The sequence below is a fragment of the Macaca fascicularis genome, chromosome 12, assembly GCF_037993035.2.
Source record: "Macaca fascicularis isolate 582-1 chromosome 12, T2T-MFA8v1.1".
Classification (NCBI taxonomy): Eukaryota; Metazoa; Chordata; class Mammalia; order Primates; family Cercopithecidae; genus Macaca; species Macaca fascicularis.
In genome coordinates, this window is record NC_088386.1 from 35,911,887 (window position 1) to 35,934,438 (window position 22,552).

The following is a 22,552-nucleotide window of genomic DNA, read 5'->3' on the forward strand; positions in this document are numbered from 1 at the left end:
CACTGCAGTAGCATTTTCATTTTCTTTTAAGAACTTTTCCTTTGCAATCATAATTTTGCTGAGTGGTACAAAAAGCATAGCTTTTGGTATATCTCGTGTTTTGAGATGCCTTTCTTGTATTTCATTGGTAGAAATGTAAATTAGTACTGCTATTTTGGGTAACAGTATGCAGGTTTCTCAAAAAATTAAAAATGTAGTGACCATATGATCCAGCAATCCCACTACTAGATATACACAGGCATACCTAGAAGATATTGGAGGTTCAGTTCCAGACCACCACAATAAAGCAAATATCACAATAAAGCATGTCATACATTTTTTTTTTTAGTTTCCTAGTACATATAAAAGTTATGTTTATACTATACTGTAGTCTATTGAGTGTGCAATGGCATTATGTTTAAAAAAAAAACTGTACAAAATTAAATAGAGTTAGGTAGGGCCTTGCTCTGGATTAGGCTTTGGCTTAAGGAACTGTTGTAGATGACTTCATCTTCTATCCTGACCACTGAAAGTTTCTCTACATTAGCAAGAAGGCATCTGTACTGTCTGATCATGTGTTCACTGCAGTAGCATTTTTATTTTCTTTTAAGAACTTTTCCTTTGCATTCATAATTTTGCTGAGTGGTACGAGAAGCATAGCTTTTGATATATCTTGTGTTTTGAGATGCCTTTCTCACTAAGCTTAATAATCTCTAGCTTTTGATTTAAAGTGAGAGACATGAAATTCTTCCTTTCACTGGAACACTTAGAAGCCATTGTGGGGCTATTAGTTGACCTAATTTTAGTATTGTTGTGCTAGAGAATAAGGAGGCCCAAGGAGAGGGAGAGAGAGAGGGAACAGTGGTTTGGTAGGCAGCCAGAACACACACAATATTTATTGATTAAGTTTGTTGTCTTTTATGGGTATGGTCTGCAGTGTTCCAAAACAATTACAATAGTATTAATAATATCAAAGAATATTGATCATATCACCATAACAAGTATGATCATAATAATGATAAAATTGAAATAGTGTGAGAATTACCACATTGTGACAGAGAGACAAAGTGACCACATGCTGTTGAAAAATGTCACCAATAGACAATATTGATGCAGCATTGCCATAAACCTTCTGTTTGCGAAAAATACAGTATCTGCAAAGCACAGTAAGTACAGCAGAATAAAATAAGGTATGCCTGTATAACCAAAGACAACAAAATCATTATGTTGTAACACTATCTGCATTCGTTTGTTCACTGCAGCTTTCTTCACAGTAACCAAGATATGAAATCAACCACAGGGTTCATCAATGGATGAATGAATAAAGAAAATATGGTATATATACATGAGGGAATAATATTCAATATTTTAAAATAGGAAACCCTGTTATTTGTGACAGCATGGATGAACCTGGAGGACATTATTTTATGTAATACCAGCCAGGCAAAGAAAGACAAATACCACATGATCTCACTTATAATTAGACTCTAAGAAAGTCAAACTTATAGAGACGGAGAATAAAATGACGGTTACCAGAGGCTGGAGATTGGGGAGATTAGTAAGACATTGTTCAAAAGACACAAAATTTCAGTTAGATGGAAAAAATTACTTCAAGAGATCTATTGTACATCTTGTTGACTATGGTTAAAAGCAATATATTGCACACTTGAAAATTACTAAGAGAATAGATTTTAAGTATTCTCAGCACAAAAAAAAGCTAAGTATGTGAGGTAATGTATATGATAAATAGTGTAATTTTGCCATTCCACAATGTATACATATATGATAAAATTATGCTATATACCTTAAATATATAGAAATTTACTTGTCAATTAAAAATGTATATATTAGTATTTAATCAAAACAAGGATCATAGAGAAGCTCTTAGATAACAGATGTCTCTTAGACAGCAGTGACTCAAAAAGACACTAAAGTAATATTTGATGACCATATATTCTGAAAGAAGTTAAATGTGCAAAATTCCTAATACTACATCTGTAGTTAATTTTTCATATCAATGTGGTTCCAGGACGAAATTTCAGTCAAAATTACAACTAGAGGTCAGGAGTTGCAGGTCATTATAGTGAAATTTTCTCAGAGAACAGTGAATCTAGACAGGAAAGATCAACTTCTTAATTAAAGGACTAAACTAATATATTCATTTTTGTTTATTTCTAAGAATTACAAATATAAGTTGCATTCAGTGTATTTACTGTTATCATAGAAAATTTACTTTATTGTGGGGAAAGTAATAACTTTCTCTTAATAAGAATCTCAGTAAGGTCACCCAAATAATTTATTCATCTTTTGATATTCCTTTTAACTTAATAAGTTTTTTGAAAATAATAATTCAGACATTATAGTATACCTATCCCACAGAGATACTACTCTTTACATGTTGTCTATCATAGTAAAAAACAAAAACTGTATTTAAAAAATCAAAGAGCAGTGAATCTTTCAGAAACATAAGGATTATATTAGAAAAGCAATGACTTTTATAATTTTTTTCTTTTTCATTGATTTGATTACTTACTGCTTTCAAACATATATGCTATATGAAATAATTTCAATGTGTGACAGACTTGGGCATGACCAGAGAGATGGAATATAGCCTATCTAAGTAACTATCTATATGCCCTAAATTTGAAAAAGCTTTATAATAAGGTGGTAGCAAGCTCTACAGTAGAAGGTAGCCAGCTTTTTCTGTTTATTTGCAGTGCAAGCCTAAGGATTTTGAACTCAATTTTCTTTTTTTTTTTTTTTTTTTTTTTTGAGACGGAGTCTCGCTGTGTCTCCCAGGCTGGAGTGCAGTGGCGCGATCTCGGCTCACTGCAAGCTCCGCCTCCCGGGTTCATGCCATTCTCCCGCCTCAGCCTCCCGAGTAGCTGAGACTACAGGCGCCCGCCACCACGCCCGGCTAGTTTTTTGTATTTTTAGTAGAGACGGGGTTTCACCGTGTTAGCCAGGATAGTCTCGATCTCCTGACCTCGTGATCCACCCGCCTCGGCCTCCCAAAGTGCTGGGATTACAGGCTTGAGCCACCGCGCCCGGCCTTGAACTCAATTTTCAAGGCCAAATCATGGCAACCATGTACTGGGATGTTGAGGGAATTATCATGATTGACTACGAGCATCTCTAACCTGACAGTGAAGTATTGGAGTGACCGACAGAGTGAAGTACACAAGACTATCAAGGAAAAGTCTGCTGATGTCTCATTACAACCAAAGTTACCAACGATTGCTGAAAAAGCAGCAGCTAACCACACCAATTACAGTCAAATGCCAAACATAATTGGTAGTCACTTTACAGCAATTGCTAAGAACAAATTAAATTACCTAATGGCAATCTAATGATTTATATTGGAAAAATCAGACTTTTAAGGAATTTTCAGGATTTCAATGCTGACAGTAAAGTTGAGAAATCACATTTCTTAAAGATAAGATTTCAGTCATTGAGTGACATTCTGGAAACTTGCCCATTTTTTCTTCTAACTTGGTGACATGTTAAGTCAAATTAATGCTGCTTATTACCCTACTGATCACTACATGAAATAATGTCATTATTCCACAAGTAATCAAATTTGAGAAACAAAATCTAACACAAATGGTTGATGGCGCCATTCTAAATGTAACAGTTATCAGAGAGATAATCAAAATATTGCAACAATTTTTATTTTATTTTTAAATAATGGCATTTAAAATTTTTCTATTTCAATTTTGGAAAAGTGTCAGAAGGCAATACTTTAGGTGTAGTTTCAATTTTCCAGGTCTGGGATATAAAGGACTCTAAACTCTAAATTTCAACATTTGCCAGTATACTCACGACAGTCATCAGGTTCATCAGATCCATCACCACAGTCATCCACAGTGTCACATTTCCACCAGAATGGAATACATTTGTCAGTTTTGCAACGAAACTTTAAAAAGAAAAAAAAGAAAAAAGAAAAAAAAATGTTGAAGAACCCAGTGCCTATATACTGGATATTTTAAAATTTGGCAACATAGCCTAGTCTACATTTTTGCTGCAAATGTTAACAACGGTGATTTTGGAGAATTCCACAATAGGAACTAGTTACACAACAAGCTACAAGATGATCTTCCAGGAGAGCATATTGTTCAGGAAAACCTCTTGAGATGACCTGCAAACACAGACAAGCTCTCACATTTACATGTTGTCTAAAGAGCTACTTGGTTTTGTGGTTGGTTGGCTGGCTGGTTGGTTGAGATGGGGTCTCCCTCTGTCACCCAGGTTGGAAGGCAGTGGTGTGATCTCAGCTCTCTGGAGGCTCAATTTCTTGGGCTCAAGAGATTCTCTCACCTCAGCCTCTGGAGTATTTGGGACTACAGGTATCTGCCGCCTTGCCCAGCTAATTTTTGTATTTTTTGTAAAGATGAAGTTTCACCATGTTGCCAAGGCTGGTCTCCAACTCCTGGGCTCAAGTGATCCTTCCACCTAGGCCACCCAAAGTGCTGGATCACAGGTGTAAATAAATCACCGCACCAGCCCTGAAGGGCTACTTGTACACTACAGCAGCAGACATGAGTAGTTGCTACAGAGATCCTGTGGCCTGAAAAGTCTATAATATTTACTATCTGGCCCTTTACAGGAAAAGTTTGGCAAACACTAAATAGGGCTAAAAACTATCAGGAATATCAGGAAGAGATATCCAGTCAAACTAATTTAGGTAATTTGAATTAATTTAATTTAATTGCATTTTATTCAGAATCTTGGGCAATTCAATTAACGTCTATCAGTCTGTGTTCTTTAGCCACCAAAAGAGGATCTGAAGATAATCTGAAGTATCTTTTCCAGCTCTGTCATGCTGTGATTCCATAAACATTCCTGAACACTGAAAATACTGCCTTTAGCCATGATGAGTATGCGCCCCACATAAATTTTAAGAATATCTCTTTAAAGCATTTAAGGCCAACATAGTTCTTTTCAGTTTTCAGAATTCCTAATAAATGCACATGATCTTTTAGGACAAAGAGAAATTCTGATAATTTTTTAAAAAGAGGTAAAAATAAGGCTCAATTTTATTATTATTATTATTTTTTGCTGACTTAAAAAATTGAATGCACAGAAAAAAACTCCTGTAATAAAACTTGTTCTCCAGATTACCTAAAAAAAACCTATTCACCAAAATATTTATTAATATGTTTTATTTGTTGTATTATCCTTTCCACTTGAAACAGCTAAACAAAAAGTCATGAGAAAGGCAATAATTCTATTATTTATAGAAACAGAAATTTTAACTCTTCCTTTTAAAAATTAACTACTGAGTGGCAGATTAATACTAGAGAAGGTAAGTGAGTTATTATATGGCAATATTTATTTACTTACAGGCTATTTAGCATGCAAGTGACTTGATACTGGAGACAAACTATAGGAAGTTATTATTGCATATTACTTTTATGAGAAAGGTGATTTGAACTCAAATGTAGCTGCTGAGACAGAGTAATTATTGTTCCTATTAACTTCATTATTGCCCCAATATAAACAGTGACCAAAAAGCTCAGTTCAGTTATGTTTTAGTAATTTATGACCATAAACTAATTACTTTCTCAGTACCACTCAGAGAGAAGGAACTAAAGACAAAAATCTCACATTCCATTCAGAGCACATGTATCTGGAGTAGCTGTCACTAAAAAAAAAAAATTCACTTGAAATTAGTTAAACCAAGCAGTATGTAATGTTTATTCGATTTTTCCTGGTATATCAGATTATTTTCCTCTTCAATTTAGTAGAACTTCATTGAAAAGCATATATCATCATATTCATCTGGAATTAAAAACATTTCTAAATGTTAATTGAGATGATTTTCTAAAAGTTATTAACTTCTTTTAGAAGTGCTTATGTTGTTATTCCCATATAAGTGACTGACAGCAAGCTGGCATTTATCTTAGCATGTTACATACAAGAAAGATTTGTAACAGAAAACTATAGCCTAGGCTGAATTATTACTAATGAAAATAGATTAGCAATCTAAAGGTTTGTTTATTTAGAATACTGTTACTTTCTTCAAATAAGAGATTATTTGATGTTGGCTTTTGCTAAATTTATCTGGATATGATGGACTGGATTCATGATAGATTTACATCATTTAAAAAATATGAGTGTGAATTTTGTCTCCCAGTGGCAATACAAGAAGGAATAGAGCTCTATGAATCCAATGGGAGATCTGACTGTTCAACTGATTTTTCCATATTTGCTTAGCTTGTACATTTCTGTTGTGTGTGTGTGTGTGTGTGTGTGTGTGTGTGTGTGTGTGTGTGTGTTTCATAAAATATGAGAGGAGAAAACTTACCTTTATAGAGTGTGACTGTCTGGGGATACGAGGGAAAGCAGTTACCCTTAACATTAAATATTTCTAGTCATTACAATATATTAAAACACATTAGTAGGAGAACAGCAGGTCTCCTGAGTATCCTCAAAGTCTTTCCAATCATGATTGGAAAAATATCTAAATTGCATATATTTTTTATTCACTAAATGAGCCCGATTTAAATAAACATGAACTGTTGGAATTATATATGATATAATGATTTTGCTCTTCATTTGACTTTGATAATAACATTAAAGGGTTTTGAGTTAACGGAGGCCAGGGTAAAATATACTTATCTTATTTTTCATGTTAATCAATATTTTATTCTCACAGGAAGATCTCTTCTGTTTCATATCTTAGCTTCATTTCTACATACTTAAATTCAGTAACTTAAAAAAGACTAATGCTAAATATAAATATAAAACAGTCTTCATCATAAATGTTCTCTAAGACTAATATCATCATAAAATAAACTGTAGACTGTAATTATCACCCACAAGAAAAAGCTATAAAGAAACTACTAAATATGTGTCTACTAATATGAATACCAGGATAAAATGCAATCCCAACATGGTGAAGTTTAGTTGAAACAAGAAGAGTCTCTATTTTAAAGCTTAAGTAAAGCCATTTTTAAGTTGACTTTTTTTCTAATTAAAATGATTTTCATTAAATACTTGAAATGACTAGTGTTATATGAATTAAACTTAATCTTAACTTTTATTAGATTATCAGACTATGTTTTCAATTCTAATAGAATTCTTATTGATGTGATTTGCCTGTTTTTTCCTAAAATAATAATATTTGGTGAACATGTCATTTGTTGACAATCATTAGATGATATATCAAAATCCCTATGTAAGAATAAATAAATAATGCAAAATTTTCATCAAAATACTTACTAGCATGATTGTAAACTGCCTAGATAATTTGCTTCCTTTAAAGGTCTACCTCACTGAAAATCATGTTTCTACAAACTGATTTTTCTCCAAGAAGTATACAACAGATAGATTTTCCTCTTATTAGATCAGAAAAGAACCAGAGGTAAAATGGTCTCACAAATGAGAAGATTTACAGGGATAACCACTTAACACTTTGCATTACCTGTTCTTCATGAACTTTTTTTCTTTCGTTTTTTATTTGTTTTTATTTTTTGAGTTTCACTCTGTTGCCTAGGCTGGAATGCAGTGGAACGATCTTGGCTCACTACAGCCTCCGCCTCCTGGGTTCAAGCAATTCTCATGTCTCACCCTCCTGAGTAGCAGGGATTACAGGTCCATGCCACTACGCCCAGCTAATTTTTAATATTTTTTAGTAGAGATGAGGTTTCGCTATGTTGGCCAGGTGGCTCTCCAACTTCTGACCTCAAATGATCCACCTGCCTCATCCTCCCAAAGTGCTGGGATTATAGGCGTGAGCTACCGGGCCTGGGCAATTAACTTTTTCCTTGAAGATGAAACTAATGAAGTGATACCTCCTCTTTTTCAGTTGTTTTCAGAAATATGGTTGAAAAGTATTGTCCACATTTGTATTTGTTTGCTCTGTCTTGCTATTGTTAAGTTTTTAAAAATTCATGACAGACTATTGGGGATATTTAAAAATTATAAATATTTTAGTGTTGTCATCATGGATACCAAATTGGGAAATAATTTTATTAGATAAATAATACTTTCAGGGTGAGTTAGGTTTTCATTTATTTGATTAATCTAATTTGTTGGCATTGGATAAACAGTTACAGATTTTCATATATAATATTTTTAAAAATGTTATCCCTTTGATGCCTGTAGTGAGTCTGATGTTTTACTCTCTGTGCCTTGCTATTTGAGATGTTCACCTGTGCTTCAAAGAATACTGTGATTTTGCTCTATTTTTAGTTGGCTATAAACCATCGCCACTGTAGTGACTCAGGCAGGCATCATCTCTACTAAGCCAGTGACAGCCTCAGTTTTGGGCCTCAACAGATTGATATATGTATGATCACTCCAAAGCAAGAGACCAAAGATTATTTTAGAATAACCTGAGTGGACGCTACCTGAAAATTTGACTAAATAGCACCAATAGTATTGATAATCCTATTTTAAAATATTAAAAAAATGTTATTTCTCTCTTTAATTTGACCACTAAGAATAATTCAGTCACTAATTTTATCTCTCATAATGGCTTAAATTTCCAGCTCTTTAAAAATAATACTTTTTTACACAAATACTCAGGGACATTTAATTAGAATAACACATTTTGTAATAAAAGCAGAGTCTATGGCTTGTGCTTTCAATGAGTCATCAGAACGTCCTGAGGGCAGCTCACACTACACACATGACTTTTTATGTAAATTTCAGCTGCAGTATACGACAATAGTAATAAAAAAATCTACTATGTACCAGGGACTTTTCCCATTTAATCTGTATATGGCTTAGAAACAGTATAATCCCATTTAAAAGATGAGAAAACCAAGGTACCAAGAAGTAACAAACTCAATTTAAAGTCGAGTCTGGGTTATGATCACAGAGGGTCTGGCTTCAGAGTCTATGCCCTTAACCTCTACACATTCTGACTCCCTGAAAAAGTTCTAGTAGTTGTTATTTATGCAGTTCTTTCGTGTATGATAGTCCTAAATCTAATCTGAAAGGCAAGCTGAGCTAAATTTAGCTTCTCCATTTTGAAGATAGAAACAATCTAAGAGAAATTCGGTCTCTTGCAATGAAACCACTGCTAGTAACTGGAAAATTAGCAAATTCAAACACATGATTCTAAAAATAAATTTAGTCATTTAAAAGACAAAATATAGTTTGACAGTTTTATCTTAAATCCAACAAGATAGTGGCTCATGTGTTACAAAGTACAGTTTTATAATGTGATATGACTATTGTCCAAAATTTGAAAGTAATAAAATCAAGTCCATGCAACTACCATACAGTAGACAACTTAACTCCTGGGATATCTTCAACTGAGAATAATTAAGTTTTAAAGAAAAAGAGGTTTCAGAAGAAAGTTATTTTGATCATATAATTTATTTTAATAAAAACAAAATCTAGAGACTTACTCTCCAGTTATCTTTTCCAGATCACCAACTCTAAGAAATGGAAAGTGGGGACAGTGACATAGAGCATATTATCTGGAGAGATTTCCTGCTCTGTTTAAACTCCACCTCCTTTTACCTACACCATTCCTCAATCACCTTGCCTTATTAAACTACATAAATCTCCTCTGTTGTTGCTGTTATGCCCACTTAGGATTTGAGACATTATTTGTGTGGATCTGTGAAATACTTTTTTCTTTCTCTTTCTTTTTTGTTTGTTTGTTTGTTTGTTTCCTTTTTGGCCTTTATTTATTCTTCCTAATGGCTAAGGCCCATTTTAATGAGGTGTTATAGTGCTTTTCCTTTATTCTGTGACCATCTCTACAATGTATGGAATGATCATTCAATGTTATGATAAACAAAAGAACTGATGTTTCACCATACACTCTATAAGAAGATTCGCAGACCTCCACTCACCTGGCTGGCTGTGCAGTTGGATAAGCAAGTCCTATTATCAGCTGCCAGATAGAAGTTGGTGGGACATGCACAAGTGTGGGTTTTTCCAGGGGCCAAAAGGCACAGATGACTGCAACCACCATTATTTATCATGCAGAGATGTTTGGAGACTACAGATAAGAAAGAAACAACAACAACAAAACAGGATAATCAAAACTAATAATATAACATGGGATTAGAGATAGGACATTTAAGCTTCATAACTTGAATTGGAATAAATCTTTGTAATCAAGAACTCATCAAAACTATAAATATAATTTTACTTTGTCACAAATGCTACTCATTGTCCATTGACATTAATTTGACCATTCAATAATTTTAAGGGTGCATTTCTACAAAACAAGAATTTTAGTAGGAAAAAACTGTCCATGAGAAAAATAAACAAGACTAGAAGCATTTTGGATGAAGACAACATATGTTCAGAAATACAAACATAAAATAAAACAATGAAACAATGATCTACACCTAGGAGTGTAATGGCTTTGCTTTATAGGCCAGATAAGTTTTTTAAGGAAAATAATCAAACCTTTATTTCACAAGGCCAGATGAAATTCCTATTGAACACATGTTGAAGAAAACTTGATAGAGTTGTCAGTTTTAAAATCTGAGAGCTACTTAAACATAATTCTTCCTACTCAGCATTGCAGAAACTAAGGATCCTCTATGTTGTAAACAAATTATTTCAAGAATACAGTCTTCACTTATCTAAGTGCATTATTATCATTTTATATGAGTTGAACAAATCTACAATTCTTTGTCCTATTATTGAGCTTCTATCATATGTCTTAAGAGCAGTACTTCATATTGATTGAATTCTTCCATAAAGTGATGCCAAATAATTAAATCTAGTAAACTTCATCAAAAATAAAATTACATTTAACCTTGAAAGAATAAAAAATGGAATGTTACTGAAAGATGTTAATGCATTTATGGAAATCATGGAAAGAATAATTACCATCAGGTTGTCTATAAGAATGATACACCTGGATATCTGTGATGGCATGCCATGAGTTAATCAGTGAGAGTCTGTCTGCTCCCGATGTTTTATGGGCACGGCTGAGTGACTTGGTTTTCCCATCAGTCCAGTAGATGTAGTCTTCAAACAATGTTAGTGCAATCACCCCTGGAATATCTTGATTAGGGACTGTAATAGGAGATGGTAAGATTAATGTTCAGTCTTGGAAGACTGCCAGTTAAAATATTCAATACTACATGGGCTGACAGATACAACTGCTACAGAACTTCTGTGAATAATTGCTGTGACAACCTGTCAGGCCAGCAAAGTTCTTTATTACCGGTTAAGAGAATGCAGGATTGGGCACAGGAGCTAGCTTTGCTCAGATTTGGCTTGGTTCAATCACTGGAAAAAAAAATGAATGTGATTCTTTCACCATTAAAGCCTGCTTCACCAGAAACAAATACCATCCACCATTTTAAAATTCATAATTTATATATATGTGTGTATGTGTGTGTATACATACACACATATTTACATATATACATATATATCTCCTTCTGGTTGTTCTTAACTTAAATACCTAAATCTAAATGTCATTGTCCTACTTTTTTCACATGCAAAATGATTAAATTATAGGTCCTGGAAGAAATGTGTCTACTACCTGGAAATAAAGTGGCTGTGAAACTACTATAAACCTTTTCAGCCACTGAGATTTTATGAGCACTTTTACTTGCAAGGTGAGCTGGAATGGGGTAGAGGGAAATAAATGTGGCAGATAATAATGTATTATGCAAATTTAATGATCATAAAACTGTTTAGGTGCAGATTAAAATTGTTTTATAATTATTCTTTCTGATGTTTAAATGTAAACAATAGAGTGAGCATCACAAATGTGAATTATTCATTTGAGAGAGTCCAGGGTCCTATCCAGTGGATATGGTAGATCTGTTCAGTGGTTTGGGTTTAAATAATTTTAAACAGTGATAGAGTTTTCTTTGTGCTTCTACTTTCTCAAGATTGACAAATAATAAATGGAGAAGATGAAAATTCTCTAACTTATACAAACATACTATTTTTCTGTATTAATTTTGAGATATACTTTTAGAAATTCTGACATGTTCATTAATGAAAAAAGGTACGATATTTCCAGTAATATTTACTTTTTTCTTAGATTTTAATGACTGAAAATTAATTTATGGCATATTCCTCATTCAGTAGTAACTAAAAAACTATCAAAATTTAAAATACAATTTAGTATTTACAAGAAGCTTTACAGCCTTATTTTTTAAAGCTGAGTAAATTTGTATTATCAACTAAAGCAGATATTTTAATTTTTTTGATTTGTTATTTGTATTCTGATAGGCCAAATGTTATCAGATAACTCACTACAACTAAGAGACAATAGAAATAAAAGAAATAAAATTAGAAACCTCAACATAAGTCATATATTAAGTCACTGAATACTATTTCTAATATAAAATCTAGTTAGAAATTCATCTCAGAACAGATACTATGCATATGAAGGATGTAAACATTTTAAAAATCCAGATTTGTACACTTTAGATGTTTTGAATTTTGATGTAAAAATCTAGATGTGCACACAACTTAATTATCTATGTGCTCTTGTAGACACAGATATCATTACTAAAATAAATAAATGAAATTAGATAGAATGAAAAGGACACTTTACTATAATTAATTACGTGTGAGCTATTTATACAAACTAATCCCACCATTTTTCTTTGACTTTATAAATTCATACAAAAAAGATAAAATAAATGTGGCAAAATGTTAGTAATTAATTGAATCTTGGTGATGGGTGATTATTATAAGATCCTTTCACCTTATATATAGATTTCAAGATTTTTAGAATAAAATAAAAATTTATGGGAAATGTTGAAAGCCTCAAAATATTTAATGTGAATCTCGTTAGATGCAAAGGTGATAGTTAAATCATTAAATATGGGCTCAAAAAGTTAATCATCATTTTTAAGGACCACAATCCATAAGATATTTAATTTACTTATGTAAGAAAAATAAAGTTATTGTAAGAATCTGCCAATTAGCACATCAAAAGTAACAGTTTTTTAAATTATCAGCAGTAACTACAGGTGATATTTATTAAGCACTTGGGTGCACTAGAACTAGGCCAGTGGGAGAGGCAATTTATATATTTTATTTTATATTATATTCTTAAAAACTCTATTGTGCAGTAGCAGTGATATGGTTTGTCTCCATGTCTCCACCCAAATTTCATGTTGAATTGTAAACTCCAGTGTTGAAGGAGGGATCTGGTGGGAGGGGATTGGATCATGGGAGCGGATTTCTCCCTTGCTATTCTCCTGCTAGTGAGCGAGTTCTCACGAGATCTGGTTGTTTTAAAGTGTGTAGCACTTCCCCCCTGTACTCCCTCTCTCCTGCTGCCATGTGAAGATATGTTTGCTTCCTTTTTGCCCTTCTGCCAGTAAGTTTTCTCAGGCTTCCCCAGCCATGTCTCCTGGACGCCCTATGGAACTGTGGGTCAATTAAACATTTTTTCTTTATACATTACCCAGTCTCAGATAGTTCTTTAGGGCAGTGTAAGAATGGACAAATACAAGTAAAGTTCATTTTGTAGATAAGGAAACTAAGATGTGGAAAATTTAAGTAACTTGGCAAAAGAGGGGTAGAAAAAAACTAGTAATTAAAAGTACTGGTATTTGAATCTTAGCTCTCTCCAGAGTGTGCTCTCTGGCCGTGTGATACCCTTCCACCATGGGATGACACCAGATGCCAGTGCCATGCTCTTGAATTTTCCAACCTCCAGAACCATGAGCCAGCTAAACTTATTTTCTTTGTAAATTACCAAGTCTGTAGTATTTTGTCATAGCAACAAAAACCAGACTAAGACAGGAAGTACATGGAGCTAATAAAAATAAACATGAGATGTGAAAGTATGAGAAAAACGTTTAACAAACAAACCCTTAACTAATGCTGAGATGTGGTTAAGTTTGGGGAAAAGTAGTCAATGTTGCCTAAAAATGATGATGACTATCATTTTTAAGAGGAAAGTTATATGACCACTTGTCTATATAAAACTGCATTTGCTTAATTAACAGAGAAACATGAAAAGTACATTTAATAAATCTTTCATTTACAGATATTCAGTAGACACAGAAAAAAGAATAAACAGAGCTGCTATGTGGGCTGTAGTTTCACAGGTACTGACTATATATCTAAAGCCTATTTTATAGCTGCTTACTATAGTTAAGTCTCTATTCGGTGTAACAGCATTACATATTGTACTTTTTCCAGAATTCCACTCAAGCACTAGGTTCCTAATTTTTATTTCATAGACTACATCATTCAGAAGAAAAGGGTTGATATTTGGCAAAAATAAATAAATCAAATAAATACTCCTTTTGGGAGTTTTTCCCTTTGAGTTGAGTTGGATGTTATCCTGCTAAAGCTCAGTGTAATTACGACAAATAGAAAAGGTGGTCATTGCTTGAACCCGGGAGGTGGAGGCTGCAGTGAGCCAAGATCGCACCACTGCACTCCAGCCTGCGTGACACAGCAAGAGTCTGACTCAAAAAAGAAAAAAAAAAAAAAAAAAAGAAAGAAAGAAAGAAAAAGAAAGAAAGAAAAAAAGAAAAGGTGGCTATTCAGAACATGGTTTTGGCTTAACTGTTGCCTCACAGCTCGATATACTCTATTACAATACTCTTGATTATTCATTTTTTTAGATAGCATTTATAATGCTAAACAAGTATATTCCTGGGTAATATCATTCTAAATTTGTATTTCTGACTAATCTAGTTTAAATACTTAAGAAACTAATGCCACAGTTACACAGTTCTCAGCTTTTCTTGAGTTAAAATCTCATAGTTAGTGTTATGGGAGGATACAGCATTAGGATATTGATAGCTTTGACATGGTTTCCTGCACTGAGTATGTCAATAGACATTTCACTAGTAATACTATCTTATTTTCCATTCTTTATCTCCCCAGATTTACTTTAAAAATCTAAATGCTACCTTAAAATATTACTTTATGCCCAGCAATCACTGAAATTTATTATTTAAAAATGACTATAGGCCAGGCGTGGTGGCTGACATCTGTAATCCCAGCATTTTGGGAGGCCGAGGCAAGCAGATCACATAAGGTCAGGAGTTTGAAATCAGCCTGATCAACATGGTGAATCCCCATCCCTACTAAAAATACCAAAATAGCTGGGCATGGTGGTGGGTGCACGTAATCCCAACTACTCGGGAGACTGAGGCAGGAGAATCCCTTGAACCCGGGAGGCGGAAGCTGCAGTGAGCTATGATCATGCTATTGCACTCTAGCCTGGGAGACAGAGCAAGACTTCGTCTAAAAATAATAATAATAAATTAATAAAATAAAATAAAAGTTGTAAAGTCTTTATTCATATTTCAAAAGTAAAAAATAAGATATAGAATGCAATCACCAAATTATGTTATTACTTTTATGAAAGAATCAAGATTAGAGTAACAGGAGCTGAGAATTGATTTACTTGAGTTATAAAGTATTTATATATTGATTTGAAGGAAATACCTGAACAATCAGTGATCCATTAAGGTTAACTTATCCCTCACTCTATGGCTATGTTTGGAAAAGTAATCCCCTAAAACTTTAAAGTTTACAAACATATCAAATCAAACATTAAATCCTACTATCTTTTTCTTTTTAATATATTTAAGACACTCCCATTTTTTAAAATAATTCTTGGTGCCATTATCCCAAATAAAGGCTCATATCCTGTCACACCAGTAATACTGCAAAATTATTCTAACTTGTCACCTTATTTTTAATCCCCTCCAATCTCTTTTATATTAGTCAGAATTGCTGCAGAAAATAGAAAACATATCTTTAAGTCATAATTGAAGAGGGTTTAATAAAGAATTATTTATAGAGATGGGCATGCAAAGGTACAAATAATGCATTGCTTTTTACTAGGTCTGTTACCAGAAGCTAGTGAAAAATGCAGCTGAGGTGAATAAAGCCATCCAACAAGAGCAGTGGCCTTTAGTAGATAGACTCAGGTACTGCTAAATCATTACAGTTGAGCATAGATGGAAGGGAGATGGATAAATATTCTGACTTCTTTTTCTGTCCACTATCTAATGTCCTTGCAATGCAATTCATGGAGGAAATTCAACTTGATGTGGGAAGGTAAAAGAACCTGGGTGAGGTAGTCCACATAAGTCAGCTTTCCAGCACAGGAAGAGGGCAAAGAGGCAAAGCCAGGATAACTAGAACTCCCACTAATTGATATTTCTCATATCTTTTCATCTAACATATATCTTCCCAGATCCAAAACCATCCATGACACCCATTCCCTGGGTAATATGGTGCAAACTATCTAGCTTAACTAAAACACTATCTGTCTTCAGAAGAGAGAACCAAGTATGCTCATTTGATCCCCTCTTTTGAGAGACCCTGACACTAATAATTTGCCCTGATATTTTTCTAGAAGAATAAGAGCACAACGAGATATGTAGAGAAGATAGAGTGTGACTTAAAGTAACATAGTGTGAAAAACAAAAAGAAAGTGATGATAAAGAAAAACAATTAGCACTGAAAAAATGGGGTGAGGTTAAACAGAGGCTATGAAAAACTAAGTCTGGTAAAGAGGTGATAAAATTAGACGGCGGCAGAAAGTGATTTAACGCGACAAAGAAAGTGGAAGATTCATGACAGCAGTCAGTGGGAGGGTGGGTGGATAATGGTTTCTAGCTGATGAAGAGTGACAAAGAGTGGGTGGGTGGGAAGATGGCCAGGGTAGACTAATCTCCAGAGAAGCATCATTGAGCCAGAGCTTTAGTTAAAAGCATCTGGGAAAAAAAGTTCATGCTTTATATAACCTTATGGCCAAGGATATTTGTTCTTTGCTAATAATTATGTATGCCTCCTTTGGTGTTACTGTGCAAACCATTTTAAAAAAAAATTTCCTAAAACTTACAACGAGCAGCTCTTAAGTGTTTTGTTTAATTTTTGCCTCTGTGAACATTTTGCCTGTTTACTCTTTAATGCCATCCTACTTGATAGTAACAAACAGTATCACAAATAAAATTTAGGCAACAAGGTTCGAAAGCAATTTTTCAAAAAAAAATAAAAGCATTAAGAAACGACAGGAACATGAAGGATGGCCAACATTTCCAACTGTTATGATAGAATATTGAAGGTTTATTTTTCTGATATTAAATATCATAGTCCTTCACTGAGACCTTGCTGGGATGGAAAGTAGTTTTTCCTTTTAGTATATGTCATAGTGCAGGAAAATCAGAGCTGATAGTGCCTGAAAGTAGATTATATGCTAACTTTTGAATAGTGATATTGATCAAATGTCCAAAATAAACTTGTATCCCTCCTTAGTGTAGTAGTTTATACTGGGATACTTAAAAAAGTGTAATACATAATGTCAAAGCATAGAAATTAATACTGTGGCTAAGAGTGGCGGATTACACCTGTAATCCCAGCATTTTAGGAGGCCAAGAAGGGTGGATCACCTTAGGTCAGCAGTTCGAGACCAGTCTGGCCAATATGGTGAAATATCATCTCTACTAAAAATATAAAAATTAGTCAGGCATGGTGGTGCATGCCTGTAGTCTCAGTTACTCGGGAGGCTGGGGCAGAATAGCTTGAGACCAGGAGGCAGAGGTTGCAGTGAGGCAAGATCGTGCCACTGCACTTCAGCCTGAGCAACAGAGTGAGACATTGTCTCAAAAATAAGCAAATAAATAAATAAAATAAAACAAAATAAAAAAAGAAATTCATACTGTATTTCGAAATCTTTTTCAGATTTAAGCCATTATTAGAGCTGAAGGCATCCATGGCCCATTATTTTCTAGTATTTCTTGCCTCATGTTGTCTACATTCTCATTTCAAATAATATGTACTCTCCATATATATTAGGAGTATTAGATTTAATACCATTTAATCCCTTCCTGTCTCTTACCTATTTTTAAATTGTTTATAATAGAAGGTCAAATATAGCCATTTCAATATTTACTATCTAAAGAGTATTCCTGTTAATGAATGTGAAGTTTTATAAAGCAAACTCTCTAAACTGTTGTATACTCTTGAAAACAAGACTGACTAAAAATACATTAGTAGGATGATGACAATTCTCTCTAACCTGTCAAGTAAACAAAGCAACATTGCTTCATGCACTCGGTAAAGCATATTCCTTTTGCTTCAAAACTTTCTGGGCCCTTCTGCTGGTGATAAAGCCTTCACAGTACACAGAAATGTGATAGTCTGAACCGGACTATAAGTACTTACTATAAGAATTATTATATTCAACACACATATACATAAGGAATTTCTTTGTTAGAGAGTCTTAACAAAAAACAGAAGCCTTTGAAAAGCATTTGCCTCTGGGACAGATATCAAGTATAGTTATTTACATGAGTTTAGTATCTGGTCTTCTCATATTCCTGCAATGATAAATACATTTCTAAAATAAAAATGTAAAAGAGTGTAACATATCACAAGCATTTTCAATGCTTGTTTGCATTAGATCATTCTTGCATTTCTATAAATAAATACCTGAGACTGGGTAATTTATAAAGAAAAGAGGCTTAATTGGCTCATGGTTCTTCAGGCTTTACAAGAAGCATGGTGCTGGCATCATCTGTTAGGCCTCTAGGGAGGTGTCAAGAAGCTTATAATCATGACAGAGGAAGAAGGGGGACCAGACACATCACAAGGCAAAACAGGAGCAAGAAGCAGGTGGGGAGGTGCCACACACCTTTAAATGACCACTATCATGAAGACAGCACAAGCCATAAGGGATCTGCCCCCATGACTCACCACCTCCCACCAGGCCCCAACTCTAGCACTGGCAGTTATGATTCAACAAGAGATTTGGGCAGGAACAAATATCCCAACTATATCAGTGTTCCAGGTAGTCCCAGCAAAAGGGAAGAGTAAGTGAGAGAATTGGTAGAACAGCGCTTCTCTGTCCTAGATTCAACCTCAGCCAAATTCCTGTTCAGAAATGTTAGAAAAGTCACTGAATACATAGAACCCCTATTCTATGAGTAAGAACAACGCACAATAGTCTGCCAAAACAACATGCCTAAATTAGGAAGTAACCTGAAGTAAACCTACTGATCCCTAATCTACTTCTTCTTTTCGCATACTCCACCACCTTGTATTTGGAATAGATGAAGTTGTTGAAAATTATTGAAAACTCAAATGAGGGTAATACTTAAAATGTCCCTATGTTGACAAGCATGTGGAACACATGACATTTGCAAAAAAAAAAAAAATTCCCTAAACATATATGCAAATTTAATGTATTCAAAGAACAAAACTGAAAGGCATGATTGACACTGAAATTCTAAGACATTTTAGAAATGGCAGTTAATTTCAATTTATTTTACTGGTTTAGAAACATTTCTATAGTAACTGAATTGTATTTTGCTCCCTTCCATTAACTTTTATTGTATTGTAAACAGCAGCACATCAACACTGTGGGCATAAAATAGTCTACTGTTTGTAATGGACTGTGAATGATAGAATTTTTTTTCAAAAGTACTAAAATGCAATATCTTACCAAGAAAGAAACACTCTAGAATATTATAAAATAGTGGAGGTGGTTGGTGGGAAGTATTCTTTCAACTTCCTCTTTTTTTTTTTCCGGTGGGCTACAGTGGACATTTAAATTTTCTAAAAATCCAAATGCAAGAGCTATTGGGTTTCAGAATATGTGAACACAAAATATTCTATTTGTCTCTTTCAGTGTTTTTATTTTTGTCTTCAGAACAAACTCTTAAAACATATTTTACACCATTTCATCAGTAACATGCTGAGATCTAGATTCCTTTTTCCAACATTAATTAGACTAACACTGCATGGGTTATGATTTAGATTTTTAAATCCAAACACAGAACTGCCCCCTTACAACACAAACTGGAATCCCAGAGCAATAAACAAACAATAGAGTTAGACTACAATACTGACACTTTAATATGAGGCTCTGCAGGTCTAGAAGTACAGAAACAGTTATCCTTTAAATGACGAGCTGTAGTGAACATAATTGCTAGAAATTCTAAACAATTTTGCTCACGAAATATAAAAGAGTTCAGTGGTAACTATAGTTCAGAATCATACCCAACTATTACTCTTCAGAGAAAATTAACAGTTAGAGTATAATTTTTTCTAGTATGCTGGATAAAATATGTACATAACCAACTGACTTAACACAAGGTTAAATCATTTTTTGATACACAGAAGAGTATTCTGAAAAAAACAATTTATTGGAACATATAAACTTAAAAACTCAAGGTCAAACATAACTTTTTCTTAGTTCACCCTTTTGTTATTACTATTCACACAGTATTTTCAGCCTTTTCTTTTCCAAAATAGTACCTCTCTGCCTAAGATATCTGAAGTTCAATGGCACAAGCAACCAAAATTGAAAAGAAGTAAATCTGAATTTATTTACTTTGATACAAGTGGTCAAAAATAAATTCCAGTCAAAATATAATTTTCTAATATTTAACTTTCTTTTCATTAAATGGAAAATGAAATATCTAAGCTAAGGTATATATACAATGTTATTTCTAAAATTTTTCTCAGTAGATATTTTTATCTTATGTTAATACACAACCCGTTCAGAGAAGGCTGTAGGTAGGGAATATAGTAGTTACTTTAACATAGCAAACTCTAATATGCAAATATCCCACTAAATCATGGTGCTATGGCCTTAATGTTGGTGTCTCCCCAAAATTCATATGTTGACACCTAATATCTTATATAACAATATTAGGCCTGGTGCAGTGGCTCATGCCTGTAATCCCAGCACTTTGGGAAGTCAATGCGGGTGGAGCACTTGAGGTCAGGAGTTCAAAACCAGCATGGCCAACATGGTGAAACCCCATCTCTAGTAAAAATTAAAACAAAAACAAAATTTGCTGGGCGTGGTGGCAGGAGCCTATAATCCCAGCTACTGGGGAGGCTGAGCCAGGAGAATTGCTTGAACCCAGGAGGCAGAGGTTGCAGTGAGTCGAGATCAAACCACTGCACTCCCTGCCTGGGAGACAGAGGGAGACTTCACCTCAAAAACAAAAACAAAAAAAAAAAGAAAAGAAAAAAGAGTCTTAAAAGGTAGAGGTGGAGGCTTTGAGAAGTGATTGTCATGAGGGTTCTACCCTCATGAGTGAAACTAGTGACCTTATATAAATGGCCCCAGGGAACTGCCATGTGAGGATACAGCAAGAAAGCATCTGTGAAGCAGACCCAGCACTCACCTGACACCAACTCTGCTGGTACCTTAGTCTTGAACTTCCCTGCCTCCAGAACTGGAGTAATACATTTCTGCTGTGTCTAAATTACCTAGTCTAATGTATTTTGTTGTAGCAGCCTGAACAAAGTAAGAGAAATACATACTGAGAAATGAGGTTGTCATTACATCACGTACTGTAAATGTGAAGTAGCTTTGGAACTGGGTAATGGGTAGTGGCTGGAAGGGTTTTGAGGTACATTGCCATAGAAGGACCTTAAGAGCAAATGTGGTGAGAGTTGACAAGAGGAAAGCTATAGAGGAAACCGTAATGTTCTTAGAGATTATCTGCGTGATTGTGATCAGAATGTTGGTAGCAATACAGATCATAAAGGCCATACTGATGAAGCCTCAAATGGGAATGAGGAACATGTTTTGTGTGTTTGTTAAAAAAAAAAAAAGAAAAGAAAAGAAAAAAAGAAAATGACACAGAAATTGGTTGAACTGTGTTTGCATCCTATTGTTTTGTAGAAAGCAGAGCTTAACAGCAATAAAATAGGATATCTTCCAGAAGAAATCTCTAAGTGTTAAAGGAGGTACTTGGCTTTGTTGCACTGCTTATAGTTAAATGCAAGAAGAGAGAAAGGAATTACGAATGGAATGTATAACTAAAACGAAAGCAGAAAAAGATTTGGAAAATCCTCATCCTGGCCGTCTTGTAAAGAATGAACAAGCATGTGATAGAGAGAATATCAAGGGTGTGGCCAAGGGGTCATTTGATAAAGAGATTAGTATAGTGGAAGCCAGGTGCTGTTTATCAAGAAAATGTAAGAATGACCTCAGAAGCATTTTGGAGGTCTTCAAGGCTACCCCATCCATTACAGGCCCAGAATGCCAGAGGCGCCGGAGCAGAACAATTTCAAGGCTCTTCTCCCCATCTTTCAGTGTGGTGCTCTTTAGCCAGCCTAGCTGTGGTGCAAGCAGGCCCGGATGCAACTCAGGCTGTCCTTTTGGAAGTCAAATATAGTAAGTCTTAGTGATGTTCACATACTGGAATTTCCACTACGGCACAGAGTGAACATGAAGCAAGGGTCTGGCTGCCTTGATCTAAATTTCAAAAACAATGCCACAGACAGCCTTGGGGTTGGGATAGACAACTGCCACAGGGGTGGGGCCACAGTAAGAACTCCTGTTATTGGGGCAATGAATAATGGAACCATGGAGTTGGGCCACTGCGGTGTCCCTTATAGGGCAAGGCCAAGGCCAAGCAGAGCTATGGGGGTGGAGTCACCCAGAAACCCCAGACTGCTAGAGCCACCAGCTTCCAACTTCAGCCTGGTAGACCCACAGGCATGAGATTCCAACCCGTGAGAGGTGGAAAATGGGCTACACCCAGCAAAATTATGGAGGCAGGCCCCCCTGGAACTTTTGGGGTCCAACAGCCACACCTGTGTATCCAGAAGGCAAAATTTAGAGGATTTTATTCAAGAATATTAAACCTTTCTCTATAGCTTTCCTCTTCTTCTG

The 22,552-nt window shown here is 34.6% G+C and overlaps 1 protein-coding gene across 4 annotated transcripts in view; it reads right to left on the reverse strand.

Moving 5' to 3' along the window:
- LRP1B (LDL receptor related protein 1B) overlaps positions 1-22,552 on the reverse strand; it is a 1,954,889-nt gene that overhangs the window by 221,916 nt on the left and 1,710,421 nt on the right. For all 4 annotated transcript variants that reach the window (XR_012421093.1, XM_005573071.4, XM_015433154.3 and 1 more), the window contains 3 exons: positions 10,789-10,977; positions 9,795-9,943; positions 3,802-3,895 (listed from right to left, as the gene is read on the reverse strand). Coding sequence is in view for 3 of the 4 variants with exons in the window: in XM_005573071.4 (XP_005573128.4) it covers positions 3,802-3,895; positions 9,795-9,943; positions 10,789-10,977 (432 nt within the window). In the remaining variant the exon portion in view is untranslated. The remainder of the gene's footprint in view (positions 1-3,801; positions 3,896-9,794; positions 9,944-10,788; positions 10,978-22,552) is intronic.